This window comes from Eschrichtius robustus, chromosome 15 (genome assembly GCF_028021215.1).
Source record: "Eschrichtius robustus isolate mEscRob2 chromosome 15, mEscRob2.pri, whole genome shotgun sequence".
Classification (NCBI taxonomy): Eukaryota; Metazoa; Chordata; class Mammalia; order Artiodactyla; family Eschrichtiidae; genus Eschrichtius; species Eschrichtius robustus.
In genome coordinates this window covers 11,489,471-11,506,636 of record NC_090838.1, presented here as the reverse complement: position 1 = coordinate 11,506,636, position 17,166 = coordinate 11,489,471, and the positions used below count along the sequence as shown (strand labels likewise).

Sequence of the window (17,166 nt, the reverse complement as noted above, 5' to 3'; positions counted from 1 at the left end):
GAGTTCTCCAGAGAAACAAAACCAATAGGATGTGTATATGTAGAGAAAGAGATTTATTTTAAGAAATTGGCTCATGCCATTATGGAGGTTGACAAGGTCAAAATCTACAGGGTGGACTGTCAGACTAGAGAACCAGGAGTTGCTGATAATGCAGTTCAAATCCAAAGACTGTCTGCTGGCAGTTTCCTCTTGCTTGGTGGAGGTCAGCCTTTTGTTCTATCAAGGCCTTCAACTGATTGGATGAGGCCCAACTTTACCCAGACAAGTTAACACATAAAATTAACCATCGCAAGTCCACCCCTTGTCAACTTGGCATCTCCTTAAACCACCCTTAATCTCAAAATAAAGATAATAACGAGGTCATACTTCTACCTAACATGATACAACTATCCTGTGTACGACTGAAAACTCACTAACCCTTTCTCCAGAGGAGGATGCAACATCCTTGCATGCTGTTTACTCTTGTTGATATCTTGTAACTTGAATACCATGATGTAAGGTTATCAATACTTAAATACTATGACATAAAATAAATACATCTTATGTTGCACGATAAAGAGATTTTACAAAGGGCAGGAAATGAAGCTATTTGTCGTGTGTGTGTAAATATATACATATGTGTATGGATATGAATCACACGTTCATAACAAAATAAGGAAGAAACACTCATGACAACTGTAGTCCACATTTCTGGAACTGGTCATGTGGCGGTAGCTGATATTTGTAATTACCTTCTTCCACTACCCATTTCATATCCCCTTGCCCTTGGGCCTCATGCCTTCATTATCACAATATCCCACTGATTAGAGACCAACTCTATTCCACGTGGAGGGAAATACACGAGGCATGAATGCAAGGAGGCTGGGATCATTGGAGGACAATTTTGGGGATGGGCTTCCACACCTGGAAATAACAAATATTTCTCCATTTTTCAGATGTCAAGTTCAAGTCATAAAGTGGATAGAAATAAGGCGAAAGTGTTCAGACCTGGACTAGATCAGGGAGGACTGTGTATGTCAGATTAAGCAGATTGGTTTCATCTGGTAGATGTGTGGCTTTCAACCTCAGTGTGCCCTCACCTGGAGGACTTGTCAAAATGAAGATGTGAGGCCCTCCCCAGAGTTTCCGATTCAGTAGGTCTGGGGTTAAACCTATCGTTTGCTTTTCTCACAAGTTTCCAGGCGACGCTATGCTGCTGATCGGGGGACTACAGTCTGAGAACCTCTGTTGTGGGTAAAGCAGATTTTAAGCAAGACAGTGATGTGACCAGATTTTTATTTTATTTTATGTAACTCTTTCTGGTGATTTTGTGAAGCATAGATTTGTGTAGGCCCCATAACAGGCTTTCAGCCATACACATAAGATATAACTGAAACTTGAACTAGGACAAAGAATGTCCGACTGGAAATGACAGGTAAGAGAAATATCATTAAATGTCCCGGTTTGATGGCTCTTTGGATTTGAGTGGGGTGGGGGGAGGAGGGAAGAGTGGAACTGGAGTAGACGGGAGAGGAAAAAAGGCCTTAGTACAACTCCCAAGTTTCTAGTATGGCTAAATGGGTGATGGCGTTAGCATCAATTGAGAAAAAAAGATGAAAGGAGGGGGCAGCAGGTTGGCAGGTGGTGGATATGCTGAATGGAGTTGGAAGGAAGGACTTCTACCGGAGGAGCCAGGAAGTACGTGGTTATATGAGTCTGAAGCCTGGAGGTAGAGACACGGATTTGAGGATCATCAGGAAATAGGTAGTGAGCCTGGGAATTGATGAGCTCCCCCAGAAAGTGGAGCAGGGAGCTAGGAGTGAGCCCTAGAGGGGTGCTTCTCCCCTCTACCATACATAGAAATCACCTGGGGATTCTGTTAAACTACAGACTCTGATGCAGCTGGTCTGGGGCGGGGCTTGAGATTCTGCATCTCTAACAAGCTCCCAGGGATGCCAAAGGTGCTGGTCTGAGCACCATTCCTGTAGTAACAGGGCTCTAGAGAACCCCAGCACGAGAGGGGCCAGAGCAGTGCAGAGAACTGGGAGAAAACTCTGAAGGAGATACGAAGTCAGAGAAGTATGAAGACAATTCAAAGAGTGCGTTATCACAGAAACACACTCTATTGTATTAAGAGAATAGACCTTCCAGGAGTTTACACAATTCTTAGTGTTAAATGTGTAGGGGAGGAAAAGTATCTGTTCCCTCTACCCATCTGAGGTTCATTGGCTGGGGCTCTGTCAATAAGACTGACAAAAGACAAATAAACAACAGAAAAGCAGCAACATTTATTAACACGTGCATCCCACACACAAGTGAGAGAACACAGAGAAAACTCAAAGGGATGGTTAGAACTTGGGTTTATATAGCATCTTAACAAAAGAGCAATACATTTTTAGAATAGTGACAAGACAAAGAAAAAGGACTTCAAATTTCTACGGGTGTGAATTGTAGGAAGGTAAATACGTGGGAGAACTAATGGAAGGTAAGGGCTAGTCAGCAAAGTTTGTTATGTAGATCCCTCTGGTGCTCTCTCTGGGCTGATAAGGGTCTAGAGTTGTCTCTGGTTATTAACTTCTGTTCTTCCTAGTAGAGAGGAGAAGGGGCCCCTTTTGAAAATGTATGTCCTGCTGTTGGGCAAATAGGGGAGGGCAGGGAGCTTCTCTTGTATCTACTTCTCCTCAATTGCCTTCAGCTCAAAATAATCCTTATGCCAAAGTGGCATACTTTGGGGTGGCATATTCTGGTCCCCTGTGAATGTTTGGACAGATTAGAAGAGGGTGGAATTAGAAGCCAATCTGCGGTAGGTTAAGGGCTAAATGGGAAGTGAGAACTTGCTATGAGCATAGACCGCTATTGTGAGAGGTTGGGATGAGGTGAAGAGAAGGTGGGTGAAAATTAGGAATGGATGTGGAGTGAAGAAACGGCTTTATGTTTTAATCCTAATCGTAGAAGAAACCCGGGTGGTTACAGGCTGAGGGTGTGTAGCCAGTAAAGAGGGGAATGTGGAAAGATGGGGATGCCCCCAAATTAAGCCCAGCTTCAGAGAAAGAAGAAGGGATTACGATGGATAAAGGGAATGGTTTTGATCAGGAGAAAGAGAGAAGCCTCATCTCTTTGCCATGGGTATTATCCCCACAGACCTGGCAGTCTGCAGTGACAGTGGTGTCCAGATGTGTACCTTGATTAATCTCACCGTCCAACATCCAGTTCTAGACAAAGAGAGACTTGCCCATGGGTCAGAGTTCAAGGATGATCAAGCCCTCGGGCCTGGCTTCCATTACTTCTTATCTACAGTAAAGTTTGAGGATCCCTGGTTTAAACGATACAGTATAAATATGCTTGCTATAAAGTTTTCTCCAAACAAGTGGTGATCTGGGCATAGCGCATATGCTCTGTCGACTGAAAAAAAAAAAGCACAACCAAAGAGTTGAGTATTATGTTTTATTTGGCGGACTTGCTGAGGACTTAAGCCCAGGAGACAGCCTCTCAGATTGCTCTGAGGGATGGCTCTGAAGAGATAAGGGAGAATCCAGGACATATAGGAGTTTTTGCAACAAAAACCAGGTAGTCAGAACATCAAAAATTACTGTTAATTAAGAAAAAACAAATGTCTCAAGTTAATGAATTTAGGGCTTTTCTGTATATGGGAAGATGCAAGAGTCTGGGCTCACTGAAATCATTCCTTTGATCTGCACCTTAACTATGTAGGACCAGTGTCCTGTTGTTTTCCATCCTGAATCTTCTCAGGGTGCACATTCAGAGGCAGCTGCAGTGGCTGATGGCTTGATGGCCGCAACATCCTTTGTTTACTGATACGGCAGGTGACATTCTTTGTCTACAGTTGTCTGTTTCAGCCTCTTTATGTTGAGGCATAAACATGATATTAACATCCAAAGAAAAAAAATGTCAAGAGAAGATGACATGTTTTGAACACAGAGTCGCAGGATTGCAGCCTCAGAGGGCTTTCAGGAGGCTGGGCTGCTGCCGGAGGGGGATGTGGAGCTTCTATGCTCCTCCATGTGGCCCCTCTGTCGCTTGCTGTCTTCTCTGGGGCTTCTCCTCTGGGCCTCTCTCTCTAGTAGGGTGGCCTAGCCTGGCCTTCATGGCAGCTCAGGAATCCAAGAGGGAGGAGAGGGAAGCTGCTAGACCTTCTTAAAGTCTGGACTCAGATTCAAGAGGAACCACTCACAGGCTCAGCACAGACTCAGAGGGAGGGGACTTTGCCCTATCAAAACTCATGACTGATTCCTCATCAGCTTCATTGAATCCATGTTCTCTCGGTTAATATTTCCATTGTAGGTTTCCATCGCAGGCAACTCGAGGATAAACTGAAGGACTTGACCATAATTTCGCTACAACCGTAGTAAAAGAAAAAAAGAAAAAATCATAGCTCATGAGCGGTTTATTTATTGAGAGAAATTTTCCTTGAGCCTGTATTATTTGCTGGAGAAAAGAAATGATTTCTTAAAGTTACAATCTCTCCTTTAAGCAAAAAGGGTTAATCTGTAACAGTTACAACATAACCATGAGTAATTCATGCAGTCAATAAAAATGTATTCAGAGCCTTCCTGCAAGCTGGGTTTGCAGCTGGATTAAAAAGCCATTGTCCCTGTCCTCAAAGAATTACAGCATTTTGGTATCATAGTTGCCTTTTGAATTTTTGAATTATCGGTGTTATTTGAGACTCCCTTGGTGTCCACAGTCTGTGGTCATGAATGGTAGTCATCATTGGAACATGAAACACTGTAATTTCACTGGTTTTGTTCCTGGTTGGTGACACGGGACCCTTCGTCATTTGTAAGATCCCCTACCAAATACTTCCAGGGAGACCCAGAGGCATCTTAAACATGTGGGCAAATGAGTCCATTCCTTTTGGATACTGCCAGTCACCTCCCCCTAGAGCCATTGTTGATCTGCTGTCTGTGGTCTGTGTGCCTGTGAGCTGCGTAGTTGTTTTTGGCAGAGCTGGGGAGAATGCCTTCCCCTTTGTGTTTCCTCTGTGAGGTTCAGAGTGTTTTATTTCAGGCAAATGAACAAACACCAAGAGTGCTTGCTAAAATACAAAAACGCCAAGAGTGCTTGCTAAACACCAAGAGTGCTTGCTAAAATATAAAAACAAATACTTAACTTTTAAAATGAATGGATGAGTTTGTCAGAAAGTAAAGGAAACCCAGAGTCCTGGCAATAGGCAGGAGAATACATGGAAGAAGCAAGCAGTGAAGTCGCCGGGTGCTTTAGGGACGCATTAGGGATGGAGCTCTGATTTCAGGGCTGACATAGAGGTGGGTGGGATGGGATAGGGGGCAGGGATTAAAGCCTTGGGCCTGTGAAAGGAGGGAAGTTGGATCACTGATCCCCTTGCATAAAAGTAGGACCCATGAAGAGCTACACAATTAAAAATACATCTCATAAAACGCAGACCGACAGCAGATAAACTTGTCTGTCCAGCCTGGAATATGAGTGGATATAAAGGTCTCTTTTGAGAATTTGTGACCACAGCCTGACCCTCTTGTAAGTCTGGGGGCTAAATTCACATTATTTGTAATATCTGAAATATAGATTCTTAAACCGGACCCAAGTCTCGCAGGTGCCTTTGCAAAAGTGAAGGCAAGTCTTCCCAGGGGGAAGGCACCCTCTAACCCAGGCCTCAAAAAATGCTCACAGATTGTATTCCAAAGCACATGAGTGAACAATCTCTCTCTCACACACACACACACACACACACACACACACACTACATAAGGAAATAAGCCACCATGAGCAAGACTCGGCAGGAAAAGAAAATCCTTAAAGGCTTCAGGTGTTAGAAATATCAGGTAGAGAATATGAATTATGTTTGATGTATTTCTAAAAGTAGGAATTGAAACATAAGTAAGAAATAATCAACTAACAAAATGACCAGCCTACTTGAATTTTAAAAAGAACTTCTAGAAATAAGATATATAATTGTTTATGAAAACCTTAGTGGAAAGATTAAATATAGACTAAACAGAGAAGTGAACAAGCGAACTGAGAGAGATGAAGAAATGATACTGAATACACAACACAAACACCCACAAAAATGTAAAGTGCAACATACGTCTAAAGAGAATGGTGTCCAGGCAACATTTGAAGAGGTAATGACCGATTAAAGGAGCAGGGAAGAAATTATATTCCAAACTTCTGAAATTACTCTTTATGAGACAAGGCGAGGTTGGAAGAGAGTATTGTGTGTGTGTGTGAAGTGCGTTGGGATGTGTATGTGAGTGTGTGGTTTTGTGTTAGCTTAATGATTATTGTACCATCTTATTCCAATGGGAGAATTTTCTCTTTATCCTCGTTTATGTTTGCTTATTTACTCTGTCCTTTCCTGTCTCAAATGGATAGTTTTCTTTATTTTTAAAATTCTATTCTATGGTTTGGAAGCTATGTGTTGTGTTTCTTTCAAAGAAAATATATAATTAACAGTATATTTTTCTATCAAAATTTGCAGTTATTTAGAATCTCCGTCCCGCTTCCAAATCAGAAAGGACTTTATCACACTATTTATTGGACTCTCTTTCCCATATCCCTTGATCGTGCTATCGAAAATTATAGATATATATTTTTTCCTAAAATTTTATTATGAAAGTTTTCACATATAGCAAATTTGAAAGAATTTTACAGTGGACACTCATGTACCCACCACTGAGATTCTATCATTCGTATTTTTCCACACTTGTTTTATGACGTCTCTTTCCATTTATTCATCCGATCTATCCATTAATTCATCTTACTTTTTGATGCTTCCAAGCACATTACAGATCATTTACCTTTGTTTTTAAACCAGACAAAAGAGCTATTCTTAGTAATAAGTCAATGGTTGATTAATTTACCTTTTTTTTTACTAATATTTTTGCTCACTTCTTACACTTGCTGCTCATTTTTGCATTTGTCACTGCATATGCCTCTGGTGAGGCTATTCCCCAGTTTGCTGTTCCATATGATTTGTGAGTGAGGAAAATGGGGGAAAGGGGCCTGTGTGAATTGGGCACTGAATTAGAGTAAATGAACTTTAAGCAAGGGGCTGGCGGTTTCTTCTTAGCTAATACCATGCTTGAACTTTATGACGTCTATTTGCCTGCCAAGAGATATTATGGCAGTCTTAGAATATTTATAGAAGGATTGACTGGGATTCTTCAGGCTTTCTGGAGGAAATAGAATGTCTTGGGTTGCTCTGCAAAGTATTTTCTTATTATGATGAAAATTCATTCTCATTGACTGGGATTCTTCAGGCTTTCTGGAGGAAATAGAATGTCTTGGGTTGCTCTGCAAAGTATTTTCTTATTATGATGAAAATTCATTCTCTTCATAAAGAGCTACCATTCAATACATAGTTTACCATTCAATCAAGTACAGATGTATGACATCTATAACAGGCAGCATTTAAATGTCCAAATTCAATTTTGCTATGCAATTTCAAATTTAAATGGAAGCAACTTCATATGATGAACTAATCTCAGAAGTCTCTAATAGGCAGAAGTGTAAAGGGTTAAATGCAGAATCATTAATGGCGTCTGGCTTCATGGGCTTTTTAGCTGATGGGAGTTAACCTGCTAAGCTCCTACTGAACCTATCACTTAATGATAGCTCTACTTGGAAGAATTAAGAGGATAAAAATGATTCTTTTATGTGAGATGTTGATAAGTAATTTTTGTCTGGTTCTAAGGTAGAAATGTCTATGGCCATCAGCAAAGTGGAGGAGAATTATATTTTAGTTCGGTTGAGGCATACTCAATACGCTGTGAGGATAGGAAGAAATGGGGAAATGTTCTGTCTTTTTTTTCCTTACCCTCATCAGAGGCTTATACAGACATCAGTTACTTCTCTTTAAAAGGGATATATCCCATTTAAAAAGGTACGCATTAAGGGGCAGGAAAGGAATAAAGACACAGACGTAGAGAATGGACTTGAGGACACGGGGAGGGGGAAAGGTAAGCTGGGACGAAGTGAGAGAGTGGCATGGACATATATACACTAACAAATGTAAAATAGATAGCTAGTGGGAAGCAGCTGCATAGCACAGGGAGATCAGCTCCGTTGCTTTGTGATCACCTAGAGGGGTGGGATAGGGAGGGTGGGAGGGAGATGCAAGAGGGAGGAGATATGGGGATATATGTATATGTATAGCTGATTCACTTTGTTATAAAGCAGAAACTAACACACTATTGTAAAGCAATTATACTCTAATAAAGATGTTAAAAAAATAATAGATATACAATAAATTTCATGCATTTAAATTGTACAATTTTATAAAAATAAAATAAAAAGGTACGCAAAAAAAAAGGGATATATCACAATACCTTCTCTATTAATAATTTGAACATTAGACAAAACAGTGTTTCGATTCTGGATCCACTATTACCTGTGTGTAACCTTGTTTGGGTGACAATGACTCAGAGCCTGAGTTTCCTCATTTGTACAGATATTAACCCTTTCCTTGCAGTGAAAAGGTATAACAAAGTACCTGGCACAGTGCTTGGAGCCATTATTGTAGCCATTATTATTATTATTATTATTATTATGCCTATTTTGGAATTGTCTCAATTTTTATTTCAGTCTTATTTCCTTAAGTAGCTCACAGAGTTACCATTTGTTTTGGTTATTTGGAAAACATAACTTTTCCTTTTAGAATGACTTATTCATGATTTAAAATATCTTTAAACCAGACTGGGACCTTCAGCTAAATTAAGAAGTTGGTTAGATGACCACGGTAATACATGGCAACCAAACTCTTATCTGTGACATATTTTATCCCCCCCACCGCTGACAGAACAGGTTGGTAGTACTCCCATCCCACATGTTGGAACTTCTGGTCATCCAAGACAGTTCATTTCCACTTTCTACCATCTAAATGCTCCCTGTGATGTGCTGTGGTGTGAAGGAAGGAGTGCATGACCAAGACCTGGAGAACTGTGTTTGAATTTTGGCTCTGTTGTGACCTTGAAGTTCTCTGAGTTTTCGTTCCTTTACCTGTGAAATGGGGATCTGAATCTCACCCCAGAGCTTCTGTTTATTCACATCAGCAGTGGCTGTGAGGATGAAAGGGCTCTGTAAGCCATGAATACTCTCAGTGTATTAATTAATAATACTGTCAATGTATTATTAACTAATAACTCGGAAGCAACATTGCAGACAGCCATACATTACAGATTCTAAATTAGGTAAATCTGCAAAATCCACTGGTAGATGTGTCAAGAGAGAAGTGGTTTCAAGGCACTGCAACTCAACTCAAATTAGCTTAAGGTGACTGTACTGGCTTGCTTACCTGGGAGGATGGAAGCACGCAGATGTCACTTGTTTCAGGCACGTTAATAGCAAATGAAGTCTCCCGCTCTCTGGTTTTCCTCTGCATGTTGGTTTCATTCTCTTACCATGCAGACAGTCTTTCCCTCTGTTGTGAGTACGATGGCTGTTGACAACTCCCAATCTGTGTTCTTCAAACTTTGTGATCCAAAAAGGAAAGGTGCTTTTTTCCTCCACTTAAATCTAATAAATAAATAAATAAATAAATAAATAAATAAATAAATAAATAATAAATAAATAAATAAATTGCAGGGAAGAATTCTCTGCCCAATGCTTGAAGTCAGGGGAATGGGGCACTTTGAGTGGGCAGACATGGATTAAGGAGACAGAGTTTGGGGACCGGCGGCCTCACGAGAATTTCCCAACTGAGTGAAGGAAGAGGCAGTTGGAGCAGTTCTCCAAAAGCATAAGGCCTGGGCAGACACAGCGACAGCTGTCACTATGAGCACGAGGGAGGAAGAAGAGGATTCTGATGAAGAGTCTTGCTGTCCTTATGAACTGCCCAAGGTCTCTTCATTACATCAGCCACTCTCCTGTTTACGGTCAGTGTGACCATCATTTCGGTTTGTCCAGGACAGTCCTATTTCATGGCTGTTTTCCTGGCATAATTATTAAAATCATCCCTTTTCATTTTCAAAAGTGTCTCAGGGAAGTCCCTGGCGGTCCAGTGGTTAAGACTCCACACTTCTATTGCGGGGGGCACGGGTTTGATCCCTGATCAGGGAACAGATCCTGCATGTCACGCAGCATGGCCAAAAAAAAAAAAAAATAGAGAGCGAGAAGTTCAAAAGTGTCTCAGTTTGGACAATTAATTAGTGACTGTAAATAAGACCCACTAGCTATTTGGCTTCAGTCACCCAACCCGTCTTAAATCATTACTCCTTTGACTCAGGTGAACTTTGACTTGTGCTTTGATCACCTCTCTGCCTTTTCTTTCCAACCCCAGTGCCTGATGGTCTCCATCTGGAGCTCTTCTCAGGACATACATATTCTTACCACCTTCTTCTGGTCACTTCACATTCTTCCCCTCCCAGGAATATTCTGGATTTTAAATGGTGGTGACGAAGACTTTATAATCTGCCTATCTGCTCCAAGCACCTCCGGTAGCAGAATCTTCCTTCCAGGAATTGCTCCAAGTTAAATGTCCAGTCACTTTCCAAATAGTCCTGTTTCTGCCAGTGCTTTTGTTTCTTTAGAATACAAGCCCCTCCTCAGAGGTCAGCCAGGCATGGCTTTATGTTTCCTGTTCTGGTGTGCAAATGATGATAAATGGGGTAAGGCTGAGGATGGATAAAGCAATGAACACAGTGTGATGATGGTGAAAGAAAAAGAAATTTTTGGTAATGCATTTGTGTTGGTCTCCCGCGAATACAGTCTAAGAAGGGAGCAACCTTTGTCAGCTTGGCCTGTTACCTCCCGGCTATGGTTGTGTCGATCAGGTGGAGGTAGAGAAGAAAATGAACGAAGTCGAACACAATCTCAATTTCTATCCGAGAAAGGGTGAGATAGGGAGGAGGAGTTATTTTGAGTTATTTGTAGTGTGGTGGATGGAGTTAGAGTCTGTCATACAGAGTGAAGTAAGTCAGAAAGAGAAAAACAAATACAGTATGCTAACACATATATATGGAATCTAAGGAAAAAAAAAGGTCATGAAGAACCTAGTGGCAAGACCGGAATAAAGACACAGACCTACTAGAGAATGGACTTTAGGATATGGGGAGGGGGAAGGGTAAGATGTGACAAAGTGAGAGAGTGGCATGGACATATATACACTACCAAACGTAAAATAGATAGCTAGTGGGAAGCAACCGCATAGCACAGGGAGATCAGCTTGGTGCTTTGTGACCACCTAGAGGGGTGGGATAGGGAGGGTGGGAGGGAGGGAGATGTAAGAGGGAAGAGATATGGGAACATATGTATATGTATAACTGATTCACTTTGTTATAAAGTAGAAACTAACACACCATTGTAAAGCAATTATACTCCAATAAAGATGTTAAAAAATAAAAATAAAAAATAAAAAAAAATTAAGAGCCAAGGAGACGAGGTGCACAGAAACGGGAGGGGGGAGTGTGGAGGCCCCGTATGTTCCAGGGTCCACCCCCAACACTGTATTCCGTCTGAGTGAATGGTGTTCCTACCCCTTCACCTTCTGCAGCACGTGATGTAAGAAGTGCTCCCTGAGGCTCTGCAACTTGCCAGCCCGAGTGGGGTGAGGAGAGGAGACGTCTGGTGTTTGCATTTGAAGATTTGATAAAAAGACACAGCTGCTGAGAAGAGAAGTACTTGGGGGAGACAATGTGTAAAAAAGGTTCTGGGGGTAGTTTTTCATTTATTCGACAAATAAAATATATTTGGCCTCTGCTCTGTGCCAGGCACTGTTATCAACTCTGGGGATTTGGCAGGCATGTATATAGCACCTGTGAGATAAAAGGAAAAAGATATATATTGGTCTCTGCCCCTGGTTCCTGGCACAGAGCTCCTGAAACCCTTGTAATTTCTTAAGTGGTAAGGATACTAGGAGCATCTCTTGTTCTAATATTTGTCTTTGACCCCAACCCTGACACAGGGCTCCTAAAATCCTTGTAAATTCCTAACTGATAAGTACTAGGAGCATCTTTTGTTCTAATGAGCCGACTCTGAGTGGGCTCCTGGATGGTGGCTGGTCACCAGAAAGACCAAGCAATGATTAGAAGCTTTGAATTGTTAGTTCCCCCACTCATCTTTCAGAGAGGGGAGAGGACTGGAAATGGAACTGATAATTGATCACACATTCATGAGGAATCTTCCATAAAATTCCCACCGGTAGGGGCTTCTGAGAGCTCCAGACCGGTGAATTTGTCCACACTGGGAGGATGACACACCCCACCTCCACGGGGACAGAAGCTCCTGTGCTCAGGACCCTCCCAGACCTCACCCTCTGTATCTCGTCATCTGGCTGTTCATCTGTATCCTTTAGCAAAAAACGTGTTTCCCGGAGTTTTGTGAGCTGCTCTATCTAGCAAGTTAATTGAACCCAAGGAGGGGGGCCTTTGGAATCTCCAGTCTACAGCCAGTTGGTCAGAAGCACAGGTGATAACCTGAGCTTTCTGACTGGCATCTGAAGTGTGTGTGTCTGTGAGGTGGGGTTAGTCTTTTGGGACTGAGCCCTTAACTTGTAGGATTGATACGATCTCCAGTTAGATAGTGCCAGAACTGAGCTGAATTCTTGGACACCAGCAGTTGTCCAAGATCTTGTTGGTGTGGGGAAAATCTCCACACACTTGGTGACCAGAAGTGTCAGAAGTGAAGAGCTTTGTGTACGAAGTGAAGGAGACTCCCAGGGAAGAAATACATTGTAGGGAAGATCCGGATTTTCCCTTACACAGGTGGAAAGCCGACGTTTTTCCATTTTAGCATCTGTATGTATACAGTAGAGCGCTCTGTTCTGGCAGAGTGAAAGTGAAAGGGGACAGACAATAAACAAATGTAATAAAATATAAATTATATTGCATTTTGGGTAATGACAAGTGTTATGAAAAGAATGTAGAGTGGGTAAGGGAGATCTGGAGGGCTGGAGTTCAGGGAGGGTGGTTACAAATTTAAAATGAGCGGTCAGGGTAGGCTTCAGAGAGAAGACGAGATCTGAGCAAAAACTTGGAGATGAGGGAGAGAGGCAAATATCTGGTAGAAGAGGGCTGTTCCCTCTTCCAAGGAGAGGGAACAGCCCTTGCCAAGTGCTTGAAGAGGATGTGTGTCTGGTGTGTTCAGAAACAGCAAGGCCAGTGTGGCTGAAGGTGGCCGTGGAGCAGGAGATGAGGTGAGAGAGGAAGCGGGAGCAGGCAGGGGATGCACGGCTTGCTTTGAGGTCATTTAACTTCGGGAGACACAGGAGGCCTAGGCTTCCCAGAGGAGGGTTTTAATTGCATCTCTGCCTGATGCGTCTTGATGGATATTATACACTATAACTTCTGCAAGGTATCTTCAGTATTTGTGTTTCTTTTGAATGTGACACAGTGCTAATTCCCTGGACACTGTGTATTCATTCAGGTTGCAATAGGCTCTGCTTACAGGGCAGGGCTTTTCACAGAGAGGCACCTGTTGAATGAAGGAATAAATAAATGAATGAACAAATGAGACTGGACCTCCAGGTAGATCCTCAACCTATTATTTCCACTTTATTGCCCCACACTCTTTCTGGACTTGGGCTCTAGTCAGCTGCCTGCGCTTTCAACTAGATATTTCTGCCTCTGTCTTTGCTCACCCCATTTCCAGCTACTTGAAAGGCTCTCACCAAACCCTCTCCACTTGATTCGAATTCCATCTGTTGTTGAAGACCCAGGATACGCTCCACTTCCTCCAGGAAGCCCCTCTAGACCCTCTGGCCTTCGTTGCCTTTTCTGAACTCCTATAGCATCATTCTTCTGATACCTTTCTTTTTTTTAATTTAAATTTTTTACTTTTTTTGGCTCTGCCGTGCAGCTTGAGGGGATCTTAGTTCCCCAACCAGGGATTGAACCTCAGGCCCACAGCAGTGAAAGCGCCGAGGCCTAACCACTGGACCACCCAGGGAATTCCCCTGATACCTTTCATTAGCTCAACATGTTGCACTGGATAACTTTTTCGTGTTTATTTAAAAACCGCTGTTCGCCCTCTTTATATCGGTTAGGCAACGAATACATAAATGCTAGATCTCAGGGATACGATCTGTTACTTTTGTTTTATAGAAGCTGACTGGATAGGAGAGGTTCAGACTTGGCTGACCTCACGCAATTAGTAAACAGGGAGTGCACCGGGACCAAGACCTAAGCGGTAGCCCAGACAAGCAATAGGCATTGTTCCACCTATTCACACAAGGGTTAACCCAGCATTTCCTTTCCACGCCCTGTTAACTCCACCCACTGCCCCGTGAACCAAAAGCGTAGCGGCCAGGGAAGCTTGTCCCTTGCGGGATGCCGTAGGGGCCCGCCCCCAGCTGCTCTGGGCCCGCCCTCAGCTGCTCTGGTCCGGCCAAACATGGCGGCCTCCGAGTCAGCGGCGGCTGTGAATGCAAGCACTGCGGAGGGCGAGGAGGAGACGATTCTCTATGACCTGTTGGTCAATACCGAGTGGCCCCCGGAGACAGAAGTACAGGTGAACCAGGCCCCTCCAGGGCTGAGGCCAGCTTGGTGCGGGCGCTGCCCCGGCAGAGCCACGTTGCAGTAGCCACGTAGGAGAGTGGAGCTGGGTGGGCGGGGGAGCAGGACTCGGCCGCTTATGCGGTCGCCCTGGCAACGGTACCGTGGGCTAGCGAGGGTCTGGGTCCCCCAAGTGGGATTTCCTGGGATTCCTCCTGGGCTCCAAATTAGGATGTTGGGGGGCGGAACCTCGGTCCCTGAGGCATGTACCTCCCCACGCTGGTTTTGTTTCACCGCTCCTACTTGGAGGGGAGGCACAGCGTTGGATTCGAGGGTCCTTCTCATATCTAGACTCTTGGTGGTCCCTTCCCGCGGTCCGGCTAGGACTGGGCAGGGCTGATCCTCATCTGAAGTGGGAGGATTTTCCAGGACCCTGCAGTCCATCTCAGCATCTGCTGGGCTGTCGTGGAGCGCGGTATCAAACCTTTGCTCCTACTTGGGCCTGAATTGCGCCGGTTCTTGTGTATTTCAGTAAATAAGCATTTAATGAGTGTATGTGTGTGTGCGTCCGTGTTCCAGACACTGTGCCAGGCGCTGGGCTTACAGAGGTGAATAGCTTTCGTGGTACTTGCAGTCCAGAGGGAAGACAGTGGAGTAAACGTTTTTCATCGCCTACCGTAATATGCGCTGTAATAGCGGTGTGAGCAAAATGCCTTGGGGAGTGAAGATTTATGAGCTACGGACCCGGCGTTGGGTTCTCTGTTAAAAAGGGGTCGTAGGGGTTGGTAATCTGGACCTTGGAGTTATTAGTTTCATAGAGAGGACCTCCCAGGCACAGAATGAAGAGTAAGAACCAGGAATCCACATTTATTCAACAGCTATTTTATGAGTCCCTAACGTGTGCCAGTCACTGCTTTTGGCTCAGAACACGCAGGAAGATCGGAAAGGACTTCTTCTAAAGATCATGGAGCCCAGCCCATATGAATTCTTATTTACAACATCTTTTCTGAGTTTCTTTACTGGAGAAAGTACTCATTCTCCTGCTTCTCTTGTAAAGTTTGTAGTTTTTCTTTAACCTTCCCACTGCAGTTTCTGCTTGTCTTGAATCATTTATTTTGTAGGCTGGCAGAGATCCTCATGTATTATTGTTTTTCAGGTATTTACTTAGTTTCTGTTTGTGTTGAACAATGTGACTACTTCGTAGCTTATGCAGCTAGGAAGTTGTTGCTGCTGCCATTGGTTGGATAAGGATAAGTTTCCGCGCGTTAGCATTCACTGGTTAAGTACAATAACGTTTCAGAGTGCTTAACATTATAAATTGATTAAAAAAAATAAGCACAGCATCAACTTACATTGAAACCTTGTAACACTCTTTTGTTTTTGTTCTGTTGATTTCAACTGAACTACAAGCTCTTGGAAGGCAGCTACATCTGACTCATCTTTATATCCCTCCCCCGGACTAAATTCTGTCTTACAGGAAGTGGATGATCAATTCATGTTTGTTGAATGAAATAACTTTTCTGTGCTTTTAAGCCATAACTGTCTGCACTTTATACTATTTAATACAGCAATTATATATCAGTGTGGATGTTAGTAGCATTTTCTCTATGGATATACAAGTATTCAGTAAATTTGCCTCCAGGCATGAGTTTATTAATCCATATGACCACTTTTCCTGCAAGCAAAACTCGTTTTAAGCCTCTGTAGCCCACCAAAATAGACTGTGTGGGACTGGCAACCAGTGTGGTCTTTGCCCTTGACTTCTTTTGTCTTGGCACTGGTGTTTTGATCTAGAAACATTTTCCAGTCTCAATCCTTGTCCTCCCTTGCAAAATTCATCCTGACAAATGCCTGTATCTCTGCTGTGTTCACTTTCACTCCCACTGTTTCTAGTCCTGCTTCTCTTTGCTTTGTTTCTATCTGTAAGTAGTTTTTTTTTTTTTTTTAATTTATTTATTTAGGCTGTGCCAGGTATTAGTTGTGGCATGCAGACTGTTAGGTGCGGCATGCATGCGGCCAACCAGGGATCGAACCTGGGTCCCCTGCATTGGGGGCGCAGAGTCTTACCCACTGGACCACCAGGGAAGTCCCTATAAGTAGCTTTTAAATACTGGTAACTTGTACCCAGTACTCTGAGTATTAGCAAAGAAATATAACTTATTGTATAAGTATTACTAGAAAATTCTCAAATGTGTTTGTTTTTGTTTTTCCATTTGCAGCCTAGAGGCAGCCGGAAACATGGCGCATCCTTTATCATCACAAAAGCAATCAGGGGTGAGTATAGCATATTTATTTTTCTACATATAATGATAACAGTTAGCAGATAATTTTTTTCTCATTCTTATTTTTTTCTATTCATAACTGTGCTGTTTTAGGAAGTTTAGGGATTTGAAAATGTGTTCTTCTGAGTTTTAATGTAGAGCCTGATTAAAAGTGAATAGCATAAATGTCACGTAAGTTTTATTTTGTAAAAAATGCATATATACATATATGATATATATGATATGTCTATATAAATATACATATGTGTGTATATACACATATGTATGCATATGTTTACACACATACATTTTTAATGCGGCTTAAAGTATGGCCTGAGTTTAACCATTATGGATGTGTTCTGGAAGAAATGAAGAAAATCAAACCCACTCAGAGAATCTACGGACATCGACGATGGAAAGAGAGTGACAGACCGTTTTAAGTGTTTTACATGATGTTTTAGATACATCTGTTTAGAGTCACTCAAATTACAAATTTGATTAGC

General features: G+C 42.6%; 1 protein-coding gene across 2 annotated transcripts in view; it reads left to right on the top strand.

The window, feature by feature from the left end:
- Positions 1-14,281: 14,281 nt before the first annotated feature.
- NBAS (NBAS subunit of NRZ tethering complex) overlaps positions 14,282-17,166 on the top strand; it is a 340,101-nt gene continuing 337,216 nt past the window's right edge. For both annotated transcript variants that reach the window (XM_068564082.1, XM_068564081.1), the window contains exons 1-2: positions 14,282-14,418; positions 16,622-16,676. In XM_068564082.1, coding sequence (XP_068420183.1) covers positions 14,302-14,418; positions 16,622-16,676 — 172 coding nt within the window. In that variant the 5' untranslated portion in view covers positions 14,282-14,301. The remainder of the gene's footprint in view (positions 14,419-16,621; positions 16,677-17,166) is intronic.